General features: G+C 55.5%; 2 protein-coding genes across 7 annotated transcripts in view; one reads left to right on the top strand and one right to left on the bottom strand.

Moving 5' to 3' along the window:
• Window positions 1-4,986, top strand: part of NIBAN2 (niban apoptosis regulator 2) — a 51,281-nt gene extending 46,295 nt beyond the window's left edge. Inside the window, exons 9-14 of the mRNA XM_055324417.1 lie at window positions 216-403; window positions 1,249-1,404; window positions 1,876-1,992; window positions 2,187-2,294; window positions 2,413-2,524; window positions 2,969-4,986. Coding sequence (XP_055180392.1) covers window positions 216-403; window positions 1,249-1,404; window positions 1,876-1,992; window positions 2,187-2,294; window positions 2,413-2,524; window positions 2,969-3,552 — 1,265 coding nt within the window. The 3' untranslated portion in view covers window positions 3,553-4,986. The remainder of the gene's footprint in view (window positions 1-215; window positions 404-1,248; window positions 1,405-1,875; window positions 1,993-2,186; window positions 2,295-2,412; window positions 2,525-2,968) is intronic.
• Window positions 4,987-6,639: 1,653 nt separating this feature from the next.
• LRSAM1 (leucine rich repeat and sterile alpha motif containing 1) overlaps window positions 6,640-17,104 on the bottom strand; it is a 40,101-nt gene continuing 29,636 nt past the window's right edge. For 4 of the 6 annotated variants that reach the window (XM_055317489.1, XM_055317491.1, XM_055317490.1 and 1 more), the window contains 7 exons: window positions 16,019-16,099; window positions 14,417-14,512; window positions 12,435-12,533; window positions 11,334-11,465; window positions 10,140-10,221; window positions 8,717-8,865; window positions 6,640-7,454 (listed from right to left, as the gene is read on the bottom strand). In XM_055317489.1, the coding sequence (XP_055173464.1) occupies window positions 7,329-7,454; window positions 8,717-8,865; window positions 10,140-10,221; window positions 11,334-11,465; window positions 12,435-12,533; window positions 14,417-14,512; window positions 16,019-16,099 (765 nt within the window). In that variant the 3' untranslated portion in view covers window positions 6,640-7,328. Of the gene's footprint in view, window positions 7,455-8,716; window positions 8,866-10,139; window positions 10,786-11,333; window positions 11,466-12,434; window positions 12,534-14,416; window positions 14,513-16,018; window positions 16,100-17,104 lie in introns of those variants that run through there. The other 2 variants (XM_055317494.1, XR_008663412.1) reach the window with 2 other exon arrangements.

Consider the following 17,104-nt stretch of genomic DNA (forward strand, 5'->3'; position numbering starts at 1 on the left):
CGCTGACACCTTTGGACTAAGTGCTTTTTCTTAGTTTGCCATCAGAGTTTTAGAAATATCAGGGGCCAATCTCAGAATCCCTTGTTCTTTTTGATGCATGGACCTATGAATCCTTCTGTTGGCTGGTGTCGCGAGTGGTTTTCCGTATAGCGATAGTGTAATAGTGTGCCTGGGGGCTCTGGTCCATGCACTCACCCGGCTCCCCCTGGGTGCAGCCTTCATCCTCCCCAAGGCAGAGGTGTGCGTCCGGAACCACGTCCAGCCCTACATCCCGTCCATCCTGGAGGCTCTGATGGTGCCCACCAGCCAGGGCTTCACCGAGGTGCGGGACGTCTTCTTCAAAGAGGTGACCGACATGAACCTGAACATCATCAACGAGGGCGGTGCCGACAAGCTGGGTGAGGTGAGGCCAGGCCCCTGGCCCAGGGATGGAGCCCCTGCAGGGCCCTTGCCGTGACTCAGGGCATCACCTGTCCCTAGAGGGTCTGCTGGAGACTAAGGGCCTGAAGGCATGAGGCACTGGGGGCAGCAGAGGAAAAGGGATTGGTGATCCCCTCTACTAGGCAGGTTACTGAGGTATCAGAGGACTTAACAGAGGAGGGAGAGGAGGAGGAAAGAGAGGAAGAGGGAAGGAAGGAGGGGGGAGGGGGAAGGAAGGAGGAGAGGAGGAGGGAGAGGAGGAAGAAGGGAAGGAGGGATGGAAGGAAGTACAATTACTGAAGTGCCATGTCATGCTGCTCCCCCCCCCCCATGGAGATGGCCCATGCCTCTCCTCAGTGGTCTGGTTCTCAGGGGCACAACCTTCCTTCCACAGACCCCATGTTGGGGTCCTCAGTGTCTGAAGCCCTACATGGCTGTCAGGCACAGACAGAACTGATCCTGTAATCTTTGCCCTCCTCTTCCACACTGGAACTGAGGGGTCCATAGACAATAAAAATCACAGCATTTGAGAACCAAAAAGGACCTCAGAGATCATGAGACAGTATCTCCCGATTTTGAGGCTGAGGACTATGAGGTTCAGAGATGGTGAGTGACTTGCCCAAGGTCACCCAGGAGAACCTGTCCCCTGGCTCCAGCCTTCATATCCTCATCCCTCTGGGCCCCCACAGCTTAGCCTGCAGGTGGCACCTGCAGGTGGCCAGACCCACATCTGGGGGACTTCCGGGGCCCAAGTGAGCTGTGGGGCTGCAGGGACTGCCTCTACTCTGGGGGCCCTGCTCAGGTCCCTGCGTCTCTGCTTCCCTGCAGTACATGGAGAAGCTGTCCCAGCTGGCGTACCACCCCCTCAAGATGCAGAGCTGCTATGAGAAGATGGAGCCACTGCGGCTCGATGGGCTGCAGCAGCGTTTCGACGTGTCTAGCACATCCGTGTTCAAGCAGCGAGCCCAGATCCACATGCGAGAGGTGGGCCCCAGCACCCACGGCCGCCCACTTTCCACAGGCCCGCTCTCCTGGGGAGAGGCCCTTCCCTCCATGACTGTAGGCCCTGGCCCTACCTCCTCTGGTGCCACACAGCAGCCGCGCTCTGCCCCTGGAGTGCTCACTCCTGCTCTGGCCTCTTGGGTGCTCCCCATCTGCTGGCACACCTGTTCCTCTGGCTAGCCTGGACTCCTTTTTTCAGGTTTCATCCTAGAGACCCCTTTCTCCAGGAAGCCCTCCATGTTTCCCAGGCCCCTTCATGCAGGGCCCAGGACCTCTGTTTCCTTGAGGCAGGGACTGGGTGCCCCACACAGTGCCCACGCACAGACATTCAGTAAAGGTGTGGGTGAACACCTGAGTGCACAGCCTCCCTTACCCCCATGCAGACCTCAGAGGCATGTGGGCAGAGGTTGTGGTCACTCCGGGCCCTCATGTACCCCACGGTGTGCCCTGCAGCAAATGGACAACGCCGTGTACACCTTTGAGAGCCTTCTGTACCAGGAGCTGGGGAAGGGGCCCAGCAGGGAGGAGCTGTGCAAGGCCACCCAGCGGATCCTGGAGCGGGTGCTGAAGGTAGGTGAGAGGCCTGGCCCCGGTGCCCAGAGCCGGGTCCCCATCCCAGCACCAGGAGGGCCACCCCTCTGGGAGGCACCACTGGCTCCCCTGCACACACAAGGACTCCAAAGTTCTGGCCAGGTCCCCTAGGCTTCTATCCCCCCTGACCTAGAGACCCCCGCCCCCCCCACGGGGCCTGTCTTCCCTTGCAGAAGTACGACTACGACAGCAGCTCGGTGCGGAAGCGATTCTTCCGGGAGGCGCTGCTGCAGATCACCATCCCGTTCCTGCTCAAGAAGTTGGCCCCCACGTGCAAGTCGGTGAGCATGCACCCCCTCTCCCCACCACAGCTCCCCATGCGCAGCTCTCCCCTTCTCCCCCCATGGGGCCATGGGGCAGCCTGACATCCACTTGCCCATGCCCCCTCCACCCCTGCAGGAGCTGCCCCGGTTCCAAGAGCTGATCTTTGAGGACTTCGCCAGGTTCATCCTGGTGGAGAACACATATGAGGAGGTGGTGCTGCAGACGGTCATGAAGGACATCCTGCAGGGTATGGGACAGCCAGCTGCCGAGCTGGGGCCGGAAGGGGACACTCCCACCTTGCTGTGGGGATCCTTATGGCCAGGGGGGCGATGGGGTGGTGGCTGAGAGGTCCTCCTGGTCCCATCTGTCACGAGATAGGCCTGGGGGTTGGTTTAGGCACGCTGTGTGGCCCTATGAGGAGGTGCTCCTATGAGGAGCATCGCTTCTCCGTGCTGTCCTGACGCCTCCCTGAGTGTTGGTTCAGGTCTCTGGCATTACAGACGGTGTCAGACGAGGGATAGATGACATGGTGATGGCCAGCTTGGGCTGCCACCAGCAGTGAGGCCTGGGCTAATCACCAATCGTGACCTTCAGGCTGGCGGGGGCCTGGGGGCCTCCTCCTTGGGCACGGTGGAGGGTGCGGTGGCGGCCCCTGGACTAAATATTCTGACCCAGCCCTCTGGCCCCGCAGCTGTGAAGGAGGCCGCGGTGCAGAGGAAGCACAACTTATACCGGGACAGCATGGTCATGCACAATAGCGACCCCAACTTGCACTTGCTGGCTGAGGGTGCCCCCATCGATTGGAGTGAGGAATACAGCGGCAGCGGTGGAGACGGTGGCAGCCCTGGTGCCCCAGAAGCAGCCACTTTCTCAGAAAAGCGACGGCGTGCCAAGCAGGTGGTGTCCGTAGTCCAGGATGAGGAAGCAGAGCTGCCGTTCGAGGCTAGCTCAGAGCTGCTGTCACCTGCATCCCCGGACAGTGTCACTGAGCTCCGTGGTCTGCTGGCCAGGGAGCTGCGGGAGGAGAACCCCCTGTCGGCTGGCCCTCTGCTCAATGGGGCCCCCTCCTCGGAGAGCCCCCAGCCTGTGGCAGCCTCAGAGGCCTCCTCACCACCTGCCTCACCCCTGTGGCAACTCCCTCCTGGAAAGGCTGCGGACCTTGAGCCTCCCAAACCGAGTGACCAGGAGACCGGGGAGCAGGTGTCCAGCCCCGGTGACCGCCCTCCCATCCATACCACCACCGAGGACAGCGCCGGGGTACAGACAGAGTTCTAGGCCAGTCACCCCTGAGCTTCTGCTGGTCATGGCACATGGGTCACTCCCTCGGAGACCCTGGCAGGCCAGGCCCCAGGCGGGGAGCCCCGGATCTAGGCCTCAGGGTGGAGGTGGGGCAGGGCTGTTGTGGTACCTCTGGGGCTGGGCAGGGGTGGCCCACCTGAGTCACTTTATTGGATTTGGTCACACTTTGCTCCCTGTTTTCTCTTCTGTGGGATGATCTTGGGCTTCCTGTTTGTGCTGAGGGCTGGGCACAGCCAAGGGGGCTGAGGAGTACCCAGTGGCCTGGTCCTCCCTTCCTGCCTTCCTCATGAGTCTCACCCTCCTCCTCAGATGGGCATAGTCTTTGTTCGTGTGTCACTCGGCCATTTAATTCTCTCCTCACCAGGGGACTTGCTGGAGCCAGGAATATGGAGCCTTGAGGTCCAGCTCTGGGTCCCGACCACTGTCCTCCTCAATCCTGGCTGGGCCTCTGGAAGCCAGTTTTGGAGTGGACACTGGCCTTGCTTGCCCTGCTCTGGGTGAGGGAAGTGCACGGGGGGCGGGGGGGTTCCTGCAGGCTGCAGCCAGGCTGGGTGTGCTGGTTTGGGGGAATGCCTCACGGAGGAGGGGGGCTGAGGGGTCTGGCTTGGAGCAAGAAAGGCCCAGAATGTGCTGGTCGGTGTAGAGGAAGTGTTCCAAGGGAGGGAAGAGGTGACCTGCAGGGAAGTATGGCTGGAGTGTCTTCAGAGCAGGCTGAGGTGGCAGAGGGAAGGCTGCTGGAACAGGCTTTTGCATCTCCACCCTCCACCCCCCCACCCCCCAGCCTGGCTCCTGCCTGTTCCCCTGCCCCACTTGTGGCCACACACCCCGGGCTGGGACAGAGGGGTGGCAGGCTGCTCAGAAGTGGGGTTTGCAGGGTGTAGATTCTGTCTCCTGAGGGCCACCCCCAGGTACGCACTGTCCACCAGGGGAGCTGCATGTGGCTCCCCAAGGCATCATGGGTGGCCTTTCTGATGATCTGGGGTCAGGCCATGGCTTGGCCCCCATTCCACTGCCTCTGCATCACCAAGTCACCTCACCCTGAAGATTTTCTCAGATGTCCTTGCACATCTGCTTGTTCTTGGGGGTGAAGGTCAAGTGAGGCAGCTCCAGCCTGGCAGCCCCTTCCCCAGCCTCCTCTGTGGCCCTGCATCCTCTGTCCCCTTGATCTGCTTCCTGGGGCAGGGGCTGCAGACCCACAGGCTGCATGGCAGTGGCTGGTGCTCAGGGACCCCTGGTCCCCCAGCCCTAATCTCCAGTGCCTCACTAACCTTCTAGCACCATGGTCCGTGCTCAGATGTGCACCTCTAGTGCCTTCTCTTGGGGTTTTCTCAGTCATCCTGACCAGATATCGTACTGAAAATATTATGCAAACCGTTTAAGCTTTACTAATCAATAAATGATTTAAAGCCAGTGGCCTGTGTGTGGTGCCACCTGGGGGAGACCTTGGCTAGAGCCCAGCTAGGACACCCGTGTACCCTTTCTGGGCTCATTGTTTACCTCTCTGTGCATGGTCGGGGGAGGATGCCGACCCGGAGACATGAGGTGTGGGGCACAGGCTAGGCTGCCCTGCCTGAGGGCCGCTCAGCTTTCTCAGCCACATAGGCGCAGGGGTTCCTCAGGCAGCCTCTGGCCGGGGTGAGGCCAGGAGGGGTGGCAGCAGCCTTTAGGCCACGTAGCCTAGCCCTGGGGCATCCACAGTGGGGTAGTCATCTGGGCTCAAGCTGGATCCGAAAGGCAGTGTAGGCATTTTCGGGAGTCCTGCTCACACAGCATTCACTGAGCACTCCGGGAGGCGGGCGCCCTCCTTACACCCCCAGCCCCCCACCAGGTACACGGAGGCCTAAGAAGGTACTATGGATCCCTGGCTGAGGCTGTGGGGCACAGGGCACACATACCTGATGGGTATGGGTTGTCCCATCTGAGGGTGAAAGCAGACCTCCTGGGGCGGGGGTGGGTGGGTGGGACATTGGCTTCCCTGGTGCCAGCCTGCCCAAGGTGGCCAGTGGCTGAGGGCGGGTCTATAAGAGCTGAGGTGAGGAGCAGCAGGGGCTATGGGGTCAGAGCCCAGAGATTCAACTGCAGTCTTGCTGTTGTCCTTGGCGAATCCCTACCGAGAGCCTCAGGCTCCATCTATAAAAGGGGTGGGCAGTTGGTTGCAGAAGTTCTCCCCGGGCCTAGTGAGGAGCCTACGTGAAAAACACTGTGCCCTAAGTGGCCCTGCCCACTCAGGTCTCAGTCTCCCTTGGCTGGGCTGAGCTCAGGTTTGGGGCCAAGGGAGGGAGCCATCAGAGAGCTCCCAGGAAGTTAGGGGTGGGGGAGGAGACTGTGCAAAGGGGCCCCAGCTCTTGCCTGGACAGCAGGACTTACAAGGGGCTTTCATCCCACCCTAGCCTACAGGATGGATGGTCCCAGTGAGGTAGGGAAAGTGGGGCCCAGAGGAGGCAGGCCTCTGCCACCCCTCTGCCAGCCCCACTAGCCAGCACTGCACCCGGGGTGAGCATTCAGTGCCCCCTGGTGGCCACTGCCTGCAGTAGGGCCCAATCCTGTCCCATACTGAATGCATGGGAAAAGGAGTCTGGAAAGCTGGCCAGGCTCAGAGTTAGCGGGAGGCAGAGCCCAGGTACCCCAAAGAGACCCACCTCTACAATAAGTGTGCAGCTCTAAGCAAGTGCAAGGTGCATGGCTCCTTCTAGAATTGTGCAGTGAAAAATCTGCCCAACTGCATGGGTTTAGGAGTTGATACTTCCAGGCTCCAAACCCAGCACGGCCATGCCCCAGATGCCAGGCACGGAGCCCACGGCTCGTAGCTGGGTTAGCAGTAATGGAGCTACCCACAGCCCCTGCCCCATGCACACACAACCTGCTCCGGCTGACTCTCCATGCCCTGCTCTCTGAGCTCGGTCTGTCCACTTATAAAGGGGAGATCTGGATAACTGTGTTTAGGGATGCTTCTAGCACCTCTCCCTCCTTTTGACTGAGATAAAGCCCTCCCCCAACCCCCACCCCAGACCTCACCCCCTCCTCTTCTGGGCTCCACCAGGCCCCAGTAAGGATTCAGGAGGATCAGGCTGGAGGTGGATTTATTGACAATACTGCTTTGGGTCAGCAAAGCTTGTCGCCTGCGAACTACGGTGGGGGCAGGGTGGTGGTGGTGGTTAGGAGGTGCAGATCTGGAGAGCAGAGGGGCCCAGAGCGGGAGGTCAGGAGGGGCCAACGTTGCTTGTGGCATTAGGCCTGCACTCAACACACACTGGCAAGTTGATCTGAGGACAGCCCACGGTGGTCGTGGTTGACACCATACACAGCTCCACACTCTTGGCCAGGGCCCTCCTGCACTCCCACCCCCCATCAAGGGGACAGCACTATTCATGTTACCCTGATGAGGCTGCTGAGGCTCTTGGAGGGCAGTGACCTGACACGGTCAGACTGCTGGGAAGTGGCAGAGGCCGGGACACGGGGTCCTGTGCTCAGATGGTGGCACCACTGATTCTCCAAACCCCAGACCCAGTCCTCATGCCGAGTCCTGTTTTCCCCACAGCCCTTAATGAGCAGTGTCATGGGCCAGGAACACTGTGCCCCTCCCTTCCCTCCCCCACCCAGGTGTGCTTGGAGATGAAGAGCAGGGGGCAGCACCCCCATGAGAGAAAGGGGCCCAGGGCAGAGGGGCACTGTACTAGTTTGTCCAGAGCAGGGGAGTCGGCTGGAGCCCCGGGCCGCAGGTGGTGCAGGGGTGGGCCACAGATGGCCAGGGCTCAGCTGCTGTGGTAGATCCGGAGGCGCTGCGTGATCTCCTGGCGGCACAGTGGGCAGGTACGCAGTGGCTGGCAGCACTGTTGGCAGCAGCAGACGTGGCCACAGTTGAGGAAGATCATCTGGGCCTGAGGGGAGAGAGTGGGAGCCTCTGGGTCCTGCCCCTGCCTCTTCCCTGGCGATGGGGCAAGAGTCCCCCCAACCTCTTTTTGTCTTTATTAAGAATCTGATACCATGGCCATCACACACCATCGAACATCACGGAAGTGCCCATGGACCACCTATTTTGGCCCCTCCATGCCCTCTCTAACAGCCGCACAGGAGGCTGTAGTGTGTCCAACCAGCCCTGCTTTTGGCCCTGGAGGGGTTCCTAATTTTTGCCTTTTGCACTGACCAGCCTCTAGGTCTAAAAACGATTCCAACATCTTGGACCAAGAGCCATGTAAGCATGCCTGTGCTTTGTTTCATTCAGCATGTCCTCTTTTAAGACATCCTAAGGAAATAGTCAAGAATGTGCTCCCAACTCTGTTCAAGGCTGTTTGGTACAGCAGTGCTTGAAATAAACTGGAAGCCACCTACAGGGCCCTAAAGCCGGGGTTTGGTTCAGTTTATAACCAGCACATCCCCCTACATCATGGCATTCCCTGGGCTTAGTGAAGACCCTGCAGGAATTCGACTGCTAACATGGTAGCTTCTTTTAAGTAGGGTCTCTGGGACCAGACCACGGTGGAGGGTAGGGAGGGTTTTTATTTTATATACTTTTATATACTATATTGCTTAGTTTTTACAATAAGCATTAGTTTTGTTATAGATTTTAAGTATATGTATTTTAATATTTGAGAAAAAGGAAAAGAGAGAGAGAGAGAGAAGAGGGGAGGGGCAGGGGAGGAGAGTCTTAATCAGACTCTGTGCTCAGCAGAGAGCCCAACATAGGGCTTGACCCCACGACCCTGAGATCATGACCTGAGCCAAAATTAAGAGAGGAACACTTAAACAACTGTGCTACCCAGGTGCCCCTTATTTTGTTATAGATTTTAAAAGATGGTGTTTTAGAAGTCTCTTCAGAGAAAATTGTGTTGTTGATATTAATGACTTGGGAAATTTTCCTTAATTAAGTAGGGGGAAAAAAAACCCAACCCCTTTAAAAGAAAGTAAGTCCCAGAAAATGACATTAACCTTGCTCATATTTGGGTCATGGGATCATGGTAATTTCCTCTATTTTTTGCTTTCCTGGATTTCCCAAAATTTCTAATGAATACAATCTACTTCTACCACTAGAAACAAGTATATAGAAATAACACTTGTGCCTGGAAAGGCTCAGAATGGGTGCAGGTCAGGCTCGTGGGTGGGGGTGGGGGGGTGGGATTGGGGGCTGCTGCCCTCGACTTACCTCCTGTTCCAGGCACACGACACATTCTGATGTCTGTACCTCCAGCTCTGCTGGGGGAGCAGAGGGGCTCACAGACTCAGGAAGCTCCTCAGGGGCAGTGGGCACCTCCAGGGCCCCAAGGACTTCACCCTTGTGTGGGTTCAGCAGCTCTGTGGGGACCAGCAGGGTAGGCTGAGCCAGGGTCATGCCACGATGATCCCAACCCCTAGGGATCCCCTGGCTCTAGCTGCCACGAGTGGACAGTGAGCTAAGGCAGAGCACTGATCTCACTGTAGGGGTAAGGGCCCCCTTATTTCTCTTCTGAGCCTCATTCCCCTATGTGTGAGATAGGAGGGCCGGCTCACCACAGGGAGGGCCACAGTGCTGGTTATTTGGGGTCTCTGATCCCTGACCATTCCCCCAGGATCCTTCACAGTAATGCTGCAGGTAGGGCTTCTTGCTTTCAGAGAAGAGAAGCCACTTGCCCAAGACCACAGGGAGACTCCATCTGGGGGTAGAGCCATGGGGCAGGAGCCCTTGGTTAGGGGCTGAGGGGTGGCAGGGGTGCTGTGCTCACAGCTGCTCCATCAGGTCTCCCAGGAGGCCACCAGGGAGCAGGGAGAGGGATGAGAAGTCCCCTCACCCCTGTCCTCATGCTCTGCCCAGGTCCCAACAGGCAGGACAGAACCGGCCCCTATAAAATGTAGTCTTTTTCATTATAGTTCAACGTACACCAACATCGCCAACATCCCTGAGTCTTCTCTATCACTGACGCCCATCCTGATGCCAGTTCACATTTTCCCATCTATCTTATGGTTTGAATTAGAAGTTTTTATAACTGGAAAAACTTGATTTTTTTAAAAGGCTGTTACAACACTAGGCTCTCTGAAGGTACCATGGTGCCCCCAAACTATCACTGTAAAGGGGCTCTTCTGTATTTAACGGGATATGGTTAGGGGAGCAGGAAGAGGTTGTTAGGAAAAGGACTGAAGGTCTCCTGCCCCTCTTGCAGCCACAGCACCTATGTTTCTCTAGGCCTCCAGGTGTAGGTGGAATGCCTTTCTGACTTGCCTTTACCCCTTCGTACGTCATCAAAAACATCTTTCCACATCCAAAACACAGGCCGGTCCCTGGCACAGTGTTGGGTACCAGGTATGGCTGGTTTCTCCTTCCATTCCAAGGGTTGGGGGTGTGTGGCTCCCAGTGTCCGTATAGTAGCTTCAGAGAAGGTTATAGGATAGGCCTATCTGTACCACCACCCCATTTTTATGGCCGATGTTTTCCATTTGGAAATCCTGTTCCTTTAGGAGGGAGCCTTAAGGACTGCAAGGGGCTAGAACCTGCCCTTAGTTATTGTCTTGAAATGTAAACAGGTGACCACCTCCAGAGCACAGTCCACAAGGGAGGCTGGGGCCTCTGCTTAGGAGAGGTCCTGTACTGGTACCTGGCTGGATCCTGGCTGCATCCAGCAGCTCCTGGACTTTCCGCAGGATCTCATGCTGCAGGCCAGCTTCTGAGACGCCCACCTAGGGCAGTTCGAGGAAAAGCAAGTTATGGGCTGGCTAGGTGGGAGCTCACTACCCAGTACAGAGCCACCAGGACTGCCTCCTTCCTGGCTTCTGGCACCTTCACCTGGAAATGTGGAGGCTGGGCCCCTGGGTCAACATGAGGCAGTGCAGCACCACAGCTGTGAAGGTGACCAGGTGGCAGGGAGAGAAACTGAGGCCCTGAAGGAAACAGACACTGGTAGGGGCCACAGTTTAGCATGTGCTTGCCCCACACTGGGGAAGGGACTGCGCTGACAGCTTTACCTGTGTGACCGCACATCCCCCCCATGACCACAGGTAAGTCAGGACCCACTGTCCTGAGTCACAGGAAGGAGCAGGTAGTTCCCACTGAGGCCAAGCTGCTGAGAAGCAGTAGTGCTGGAGTCACACAGCCCCTCTGAAGCCCTTTTGAGCCTCAGTTTCTGGGCCAAGGGGCAGGCAACACAGCAGACTGGTAAACAGCATCAGACCACGCACGCCCGAGGACTGGTTCTGCTGTGTGACCTCAGGCATGTCACTCCCTTGCCGTATCTGCTTCCTCATCTGAAAAATGACAAGGATGATACCTATCTGCCTGGGCTGTTGGGAGGGTTCAAGGGATTAGCACACGAAAAGCACTTAGAACAGTGCCTGGCACTGGTAAGTGCTACAGGGATGTTGGTTGTCCTAATGCAATGCAGAGCTCACTTCCTACTGAGAATATAACCAGGCTCGGGCAGTGCTGCCACGAAGTCTGTAAAACCGGGGGGTGGTGGGGTGGTGGCACAGGGTTGGACGAAACAACCTCCAAGGACTTACCCTGGGCCTACAACATGAAGGTCCGATTTGAGTGTGTGTGTGGGGGCGGGGGAGGGCAGTCTGGACTCAGCAGAACCCACATCCCTGGATTTTCTTAGGCAGATGGCATGCAGAGTACACCTGGCAGGGGGGGTGGTAGTTAGGGACCAATGAGGTGGGTGTGCTGGCCATCTTCCAGATGGCAAGGGGGCCCCTGGGACATTTGCTAATGGCAGACCTCACTAAGAGCTGCAGGAGAGCAAGTGGACCCCTGGAGGATCGGACAGTGGCCGTGAGGGGCTGCCGCTTCCCACCTTGGCCAGGTCTCCAGGGCTCATCCGGCTCAGCATATCCAGGGAGATGCGGTGATGGGCAAAGATGGGCAGGTAGTGTTCCGCCGACAGATCCACCAGGAGGGCTGCCAGCTGGCGCTCCAAGCCTTCTTCCTGCAAGACAGACCCGCAGGAGAAGCTGAGTGTACTGCATATATGACCTCGTTATTTACGATGGCAAACAAAGGCTCTAAGTAAATTTAATGTCACAAAGTATTTTCTTGGAATTTTTTCTACAAAAATGCACATGTAAGCACAGAGATAAAGGCACAAGAAAGTTCACTGCCACTCTGGCTGTAAACTTGAAAATGCTCAGCAATCACATACCCATCAACAGGGGCTGTTTAAATAAATGAGGGTTCACCAAGATACTAAGTACTACGCAGTTATCTGGAAACAGTGAGGAGGTCTATTATATATATATATGGCTAGAGAACTTGGCTTGTAGAGAATCATGGCTTGTCATTATTTTTTTTTAAGATTTTTATTTATTTATTCACGAGAGACACAGAGAGAGAGAGAGGCAGAGACACAGGCAGAGGGAGAAGCAGGTTCCATGCAGGGAGCCTGATGTGGGACTCACCCTGGGGCTCCAGGATCAGGCCCTGGGCTGAAGGTGGCGCTAAACCGCTGAGCCACCAGGGCTGCCCTGGCTTGTCATTATTTTTAAGAGAAAAAAGATTTGCTGAGATAGTGTGTATACACAGAAACAGAAACACACACACACACACACACACACAGGCTCCATTTTAATTAAAAAACAAGACAAAACAAAAGCCAAGCATGTGTATGCATGTGTGTACGTGCACACTTCAGGGTAGGGGGAACCACATCTGTCCTGTCCCCAGCAGGGGCTTGCAGACAGCTCCTGCTGCCCGCTCACACATGGGCATGCTCACAGGCTCTGCCCCACACAGCAGTGCAGCTGCCTCCCCTTCATCAGAAGGAATGCACCCTCTCTTTTTTGTCCCTGCCAGGGCCCAGCACAGGACCTGGTACACTAGTTACTGGAAAGCTCACGCAGCAGGACATCACTGAGGCACAGGAGGGCTCTCTGAAAGTGTGGAGGCCAGCAGTCCTTACCTGCAGCTTTAAAGACAAGGGCTTCTGGTTCAAAAGCCGTTGATACTGAATCAGCCAGTAATTTTCCTGTTTGGTTTCGCTTTTGGCTTCTAACTCTGTCTGCCAAGGTCAAAATAGGCATTAATAGGTCAGTAAATAAAAACTATAATGACAGTGATGCTTTCAAACAATGGTCTCAGCAGGTGGAAGGTGCTTGGTATTTTACAAAGAACTTTCCCAGCCACCACAGTCTCACCACTTATTAAACTACTGAACCTGGAAAGGCAGGAAGTACCTCTGCCCCTAGTTTCCTGCCACAAACAATCTCAGCCAGGGAACACCTGGGGTTGAGGCCTGACTCTGGGCTTTGGATGCTTGCCACCAGGCTCTGCGGGGGCCCTGCTTGAGCACACACTCTGGTGACGGGCAGGGAGAGAAACAGGATTCTAAGGACAACATGAGCTTCTGGAGTGGGCTTTGCCCTTCTGAAAAAGCTGGAAAATGGTATCTGCTACGGAATCAGATTCCTTCATTCTGCCATGAACAAGTAGTCACAGGGTGTTGTTCTGACCACACATGGTTCTAGGTGCTGGGGCCAGGGCCACGACAAGGGATGGGAGCAGTGACGGCAGCAGCTAATATCCTTAGAGCACTATGTGACAGATCCCGCTTTGCACCAAGGTCCCATTTTCCTTAATTTGCACAGCAACATGAAGGTGAGGAAAGGGGGGTTCAGGGGAATTAGGAAGCTGCCCAGTTAAAAGAGCTGTGCAGGGTCAGGACTTGGACCCAGGTCTGTTCTGCCCTGGGACCTGTGCTCTGAGCAAGCCAGGCCACCCAGCCAGGACTGTGGCCACACTTGGGGGACAAATGAAAGGTGGGCAACAAGACTCTGACACAGGCCTTTCTCCAGTCCCCTTGGGGCTTGACTGTCCTTTGGTCATCCCTCCTAGACCTTGCCAAGCTGCTCCCATCCCTCTGCCACCCATGGCCCTCCCGGGCTGCAGATACAGCTCTCTTCTGATGCCCATGACCCTGACACAGTCACCATCTGCTGAGGTGATGCTTCCTCCCCTGGATGGTGAGTCCTCTGAGGCCCCTTGAGGGTAGAAGCACAAGACCTGAGCATTCGGCCATTGCTGCATGATGCTAATGCATTGTTCACAGGGCATGGCCGTAAGGCATCGTGAGGAACAGGCAGCTTCTGGTTGGACCACACACAACACATGGGTTCACATGAGGCTGTTAAAGCTGGTCTCGCTCTTCTCTGCACAGGCCTCCACCCACAATGGAGCTCAGAGATTGTCTGGAGTATTAATGACACCACAGGAGTGACTTAGGTCTCTGAGCTCTGGCCTCTGTCCCCAGTGTTCCAATGCACACGGGGTCTGGAGGAAGTGATCCCCATTTGCTACCCCTAAACAGGGCTCTGCTACCCTGACAATGTGCCAGAGTCAAACCCATTTGGGTACAGGGGACAGGTGGGCAACTGCTATCAAAAGATTATTAAACAGCCTACACTGGACACAGAAAGTCCTCTCCTGGGCATCTGTCCTAAATAACTACTCATGGCTGCTCTCAAGACTTAGCTACAAAGACAGAGAGAATTTCTTAGAAAAGTAAAAAACTGGAAGTAGTCTGAATGCTTGGCCATGGGCGAGGATGGCCCATCCAATGCAGCCAGGAAGAGTGTAGTGGGCATTTTAGGGACATGAGAAGAACAGATACAAGCAAGCTGCTCCTAAAGGGGCATGTGCCATCTTACGGTTACAAGGCACACACAGGCACAGCTATAAATATGTATTGTAGAGTTCGGAAAACACATCAAAACGTTAGTATTAGATAACTCTCAGAAGTGAGAATCTTTTCCTTCATATGTTCCGTTTTTTTCTTCGATGAGCAACTATTACTCGGAATAACAAAAATGCTTCTAAGAATGGTGAGTGTGTTTAGGGAAAGTGAATCCATGTGCAACGCAGAATGAACACAGAAGCCAAACGCACTAGGATTTCTCGGAGCTCTTCCTCTCGTCGCGTCTTTTCCTTGAGGAGCTGCTGGAGCAGGGAGCTCAGGGCCCAGCGCTGCTCGGAGATCATCTCCTGCAACACAAGACCATGCCCAGTACCGCTGGAGGCTCACAGCTCTGGAGTGAGCCAGGAGTCCCCTTCACTGGGTGACAGATCCCCCTACTCGTTTCTAAGCTGGCAGCCAGGACCCCACACTGGGCCCAACTCAACTGGGCAGAGGGCTGGGGGACAGAGCCGAGGAGCCCCTATGCCTGGGTATTTCCTCCCTGTCTTTTCCCCGTGGGGGTCAGGCCAGGCGTGGGATCCAGTGACTGATGACTGTGAAAGGATAAGAAACAGCAAACAAAGGAAATGACAAGCCACAAGTACATGACTGCAGTCTCACGGATGACAGAGCATGTGGGTGGAAGCACAGGCAGGGAGGGTTGGCATGTAACCCCACAAATCTGGAAGGTTCCACCCAGATGGAGGCACATGCAAACTGGAGTGAAGTCCCTGCTTGTGTCTATGTTCTACTTGTTTCTTACTCTTGGAAACCCATGGAAACCCCCCAAACAGGAGTCCCACAAGCGCTCTCTAATGGGCAGGAGACATGGGCACCTGCAAGCATGGTCGCTGCATCTTCTTGGAGAACTCCCCTATCCCCTCATCTCTGAAGACCCTGCCAAGGCTCACAAAGGGCTTTGCGTTGGCAAGCTTGCCCCCAGTGTGATGTCCCTATGACACAGGCTGGGCCTAGATGATTATTTCCTTTTATGGAGGGGAGAGATGGAGGCCTAGGAGGGAACGTGACCTGCCTTAGGTCACACAGCACATCTGTGGCAGACCTAAGACCAGGACTGTAGACTTCCGCACTTTGACTGAGTCGAGAAGCCATGAGACAATTTAAGACTTCTCGGAACAGACACAGACACAGGGACAGGGACAGACAGAAGACTCTGCTCAGAGGCCCGATGTAGGGCACAGGTCCTCACGCACTATTGGTCTATCTGCTTTTGGACATTTGGGCAGAGGTCACACCTGCCTGTCCAAGTCACACAGCAGGACTACAAAGGACAAAGCCCAGGTCCCGGACACCAGGCAGAGCCTGGTGGAATGCCACCTGCCGGTCCGTACCGCACCCTCCCCTCCCTGCCCTTGGCTCTATAAGCAAGACACCCAGGCTAGAGCTCCCAGAGAAGCCACCTGCAGGGACTGACATAGTAACAGCTGGGCCCTCTCCTCCAAACATCCTTGGGACACCAAGAAAGCTCCTTCCCCAGAGGATGTCTGCCCATAAGTTGAACTAGCACCCCAGAAGCATGGCTTAAAGGAGACAGGGAGTTCAGCAGTGACCTTGCTTCAAAACAAAGAAAATGCAGAGATGGAGATGGGCCCGGGTGAGCCTTGGCAATGAAACCCTCCTTCCTCTGACCCTCCTGATGAGCAATAAGCTGCCCCAACCTTAACCCTGGCCTGCACTGGGCTTGCCCTTTGACTATGCTCCCATCACAGCCACAGAGGAGACTGCCTGCCTGCTGGGGAGCCACTGTGGGGAAGGAGGTGGGGAGGGAGGGGCAGGCAGGAAGCCCTACATACCTGCAGTGCCTCTGTGTCCAGGGATTTCCTCTTTACCTCCAGCTGTGTCAGCTGCAATAACTCAGTTTCTATTAACTTAATCTAAACAGAAGATGAAACAGGTTTTTTTTTTTTTTTAATTCACATTAACCAAGGTTCAAGTCTGAGCTGCTCTCTGAAGGCCAAAGGGGGGATGTCTAAGAAACATTTCTGGGGGCTCAGGAATGAAGGGAACCTGGGTGCCTTGGGAACCCCCTCAGTGGGGCTTTGAAAGAATTAGTGATTTCAGGGCCCTGAGGGCTTGGGAGGTGCAGATGGGCCTGTCCTGGAAGGCCCATTCCAGAGAGGCTCCCAGTTTATGGACTGGAGATGGGCCTGCCTTTAACGTTCAGGCCCAAGGGCAGAATGGACACAGGTCCTCACTGAGCCTTGCACTCGCTGAAGTCTCTTGCTTCCTCTAACTGGTGTCATAGAGGAGAGCAAAGGGTAAATGGATTAAGAACAACGATGGTAGCAGCTGATGCTTCTAGAACATTTTGTGTGCAAGGCTTGTACTATGAACTTTATGTCACATCATCAAATCTCCCCTGGTTATTAGGAGGCATTATTGCCTCCATTTTATGGCGCTGAGGAAGCAGAGGCTCAGAGAGGTTAAGTAACTTGTTCCAGAACACAGAGCAGGTTGGGGAGGGAGCCCTTTCCCAGGGCTCTCCAGGCTTGGGGTCTGAAGGGCAACAGCTGGTTGGCTGGGTCAGAAACACCCATGGGGAGGATGTCTGGGGGTCAGACACCACACCCAGTGACTTCTCCACCCTGAGCCTGTTACCCTATGGCCCCTGCCTCTAAGTTTCTATGGTCCCACCAACCCCTGGTCAGAGGAATGAGCTTCATGTCTGGCAAGGTGGAATTGAAATTAAAGGGAAATAAAAAGGTAAGTCTGCTTTGGTAAAAACAAAACAAAACAAAACATGCGAATATGTAGAATTCAAAGTGCGCCAAGTAGGATGCAATGAGCACTCCCACAGCCTGAAAGCTCACTCTGTCTCTAGCCCGTGCACCCATGACCCGCTTGCCCTCCAGAAAGCCCAGAGGGTCTGACACAGCCCA

This window comes from Nyctereutes procyonoides, unplaced genomic scaffold (assembly GCF_905146905.1).
Source record: "Nyctereutes procyonoides isolate TBG_1078 unplaced genomic scaffold, NYPRO_anot_genome, whole genome shotgun sequence".
In the NCBI taxonomy this organism is placed as follows: domain Eukaryota; kingdom Metazoa; phylum Chordata; class Mammalia; order Carnivora; family Canidae; genus Nyctereutes; species Nyctereutes procyonoides.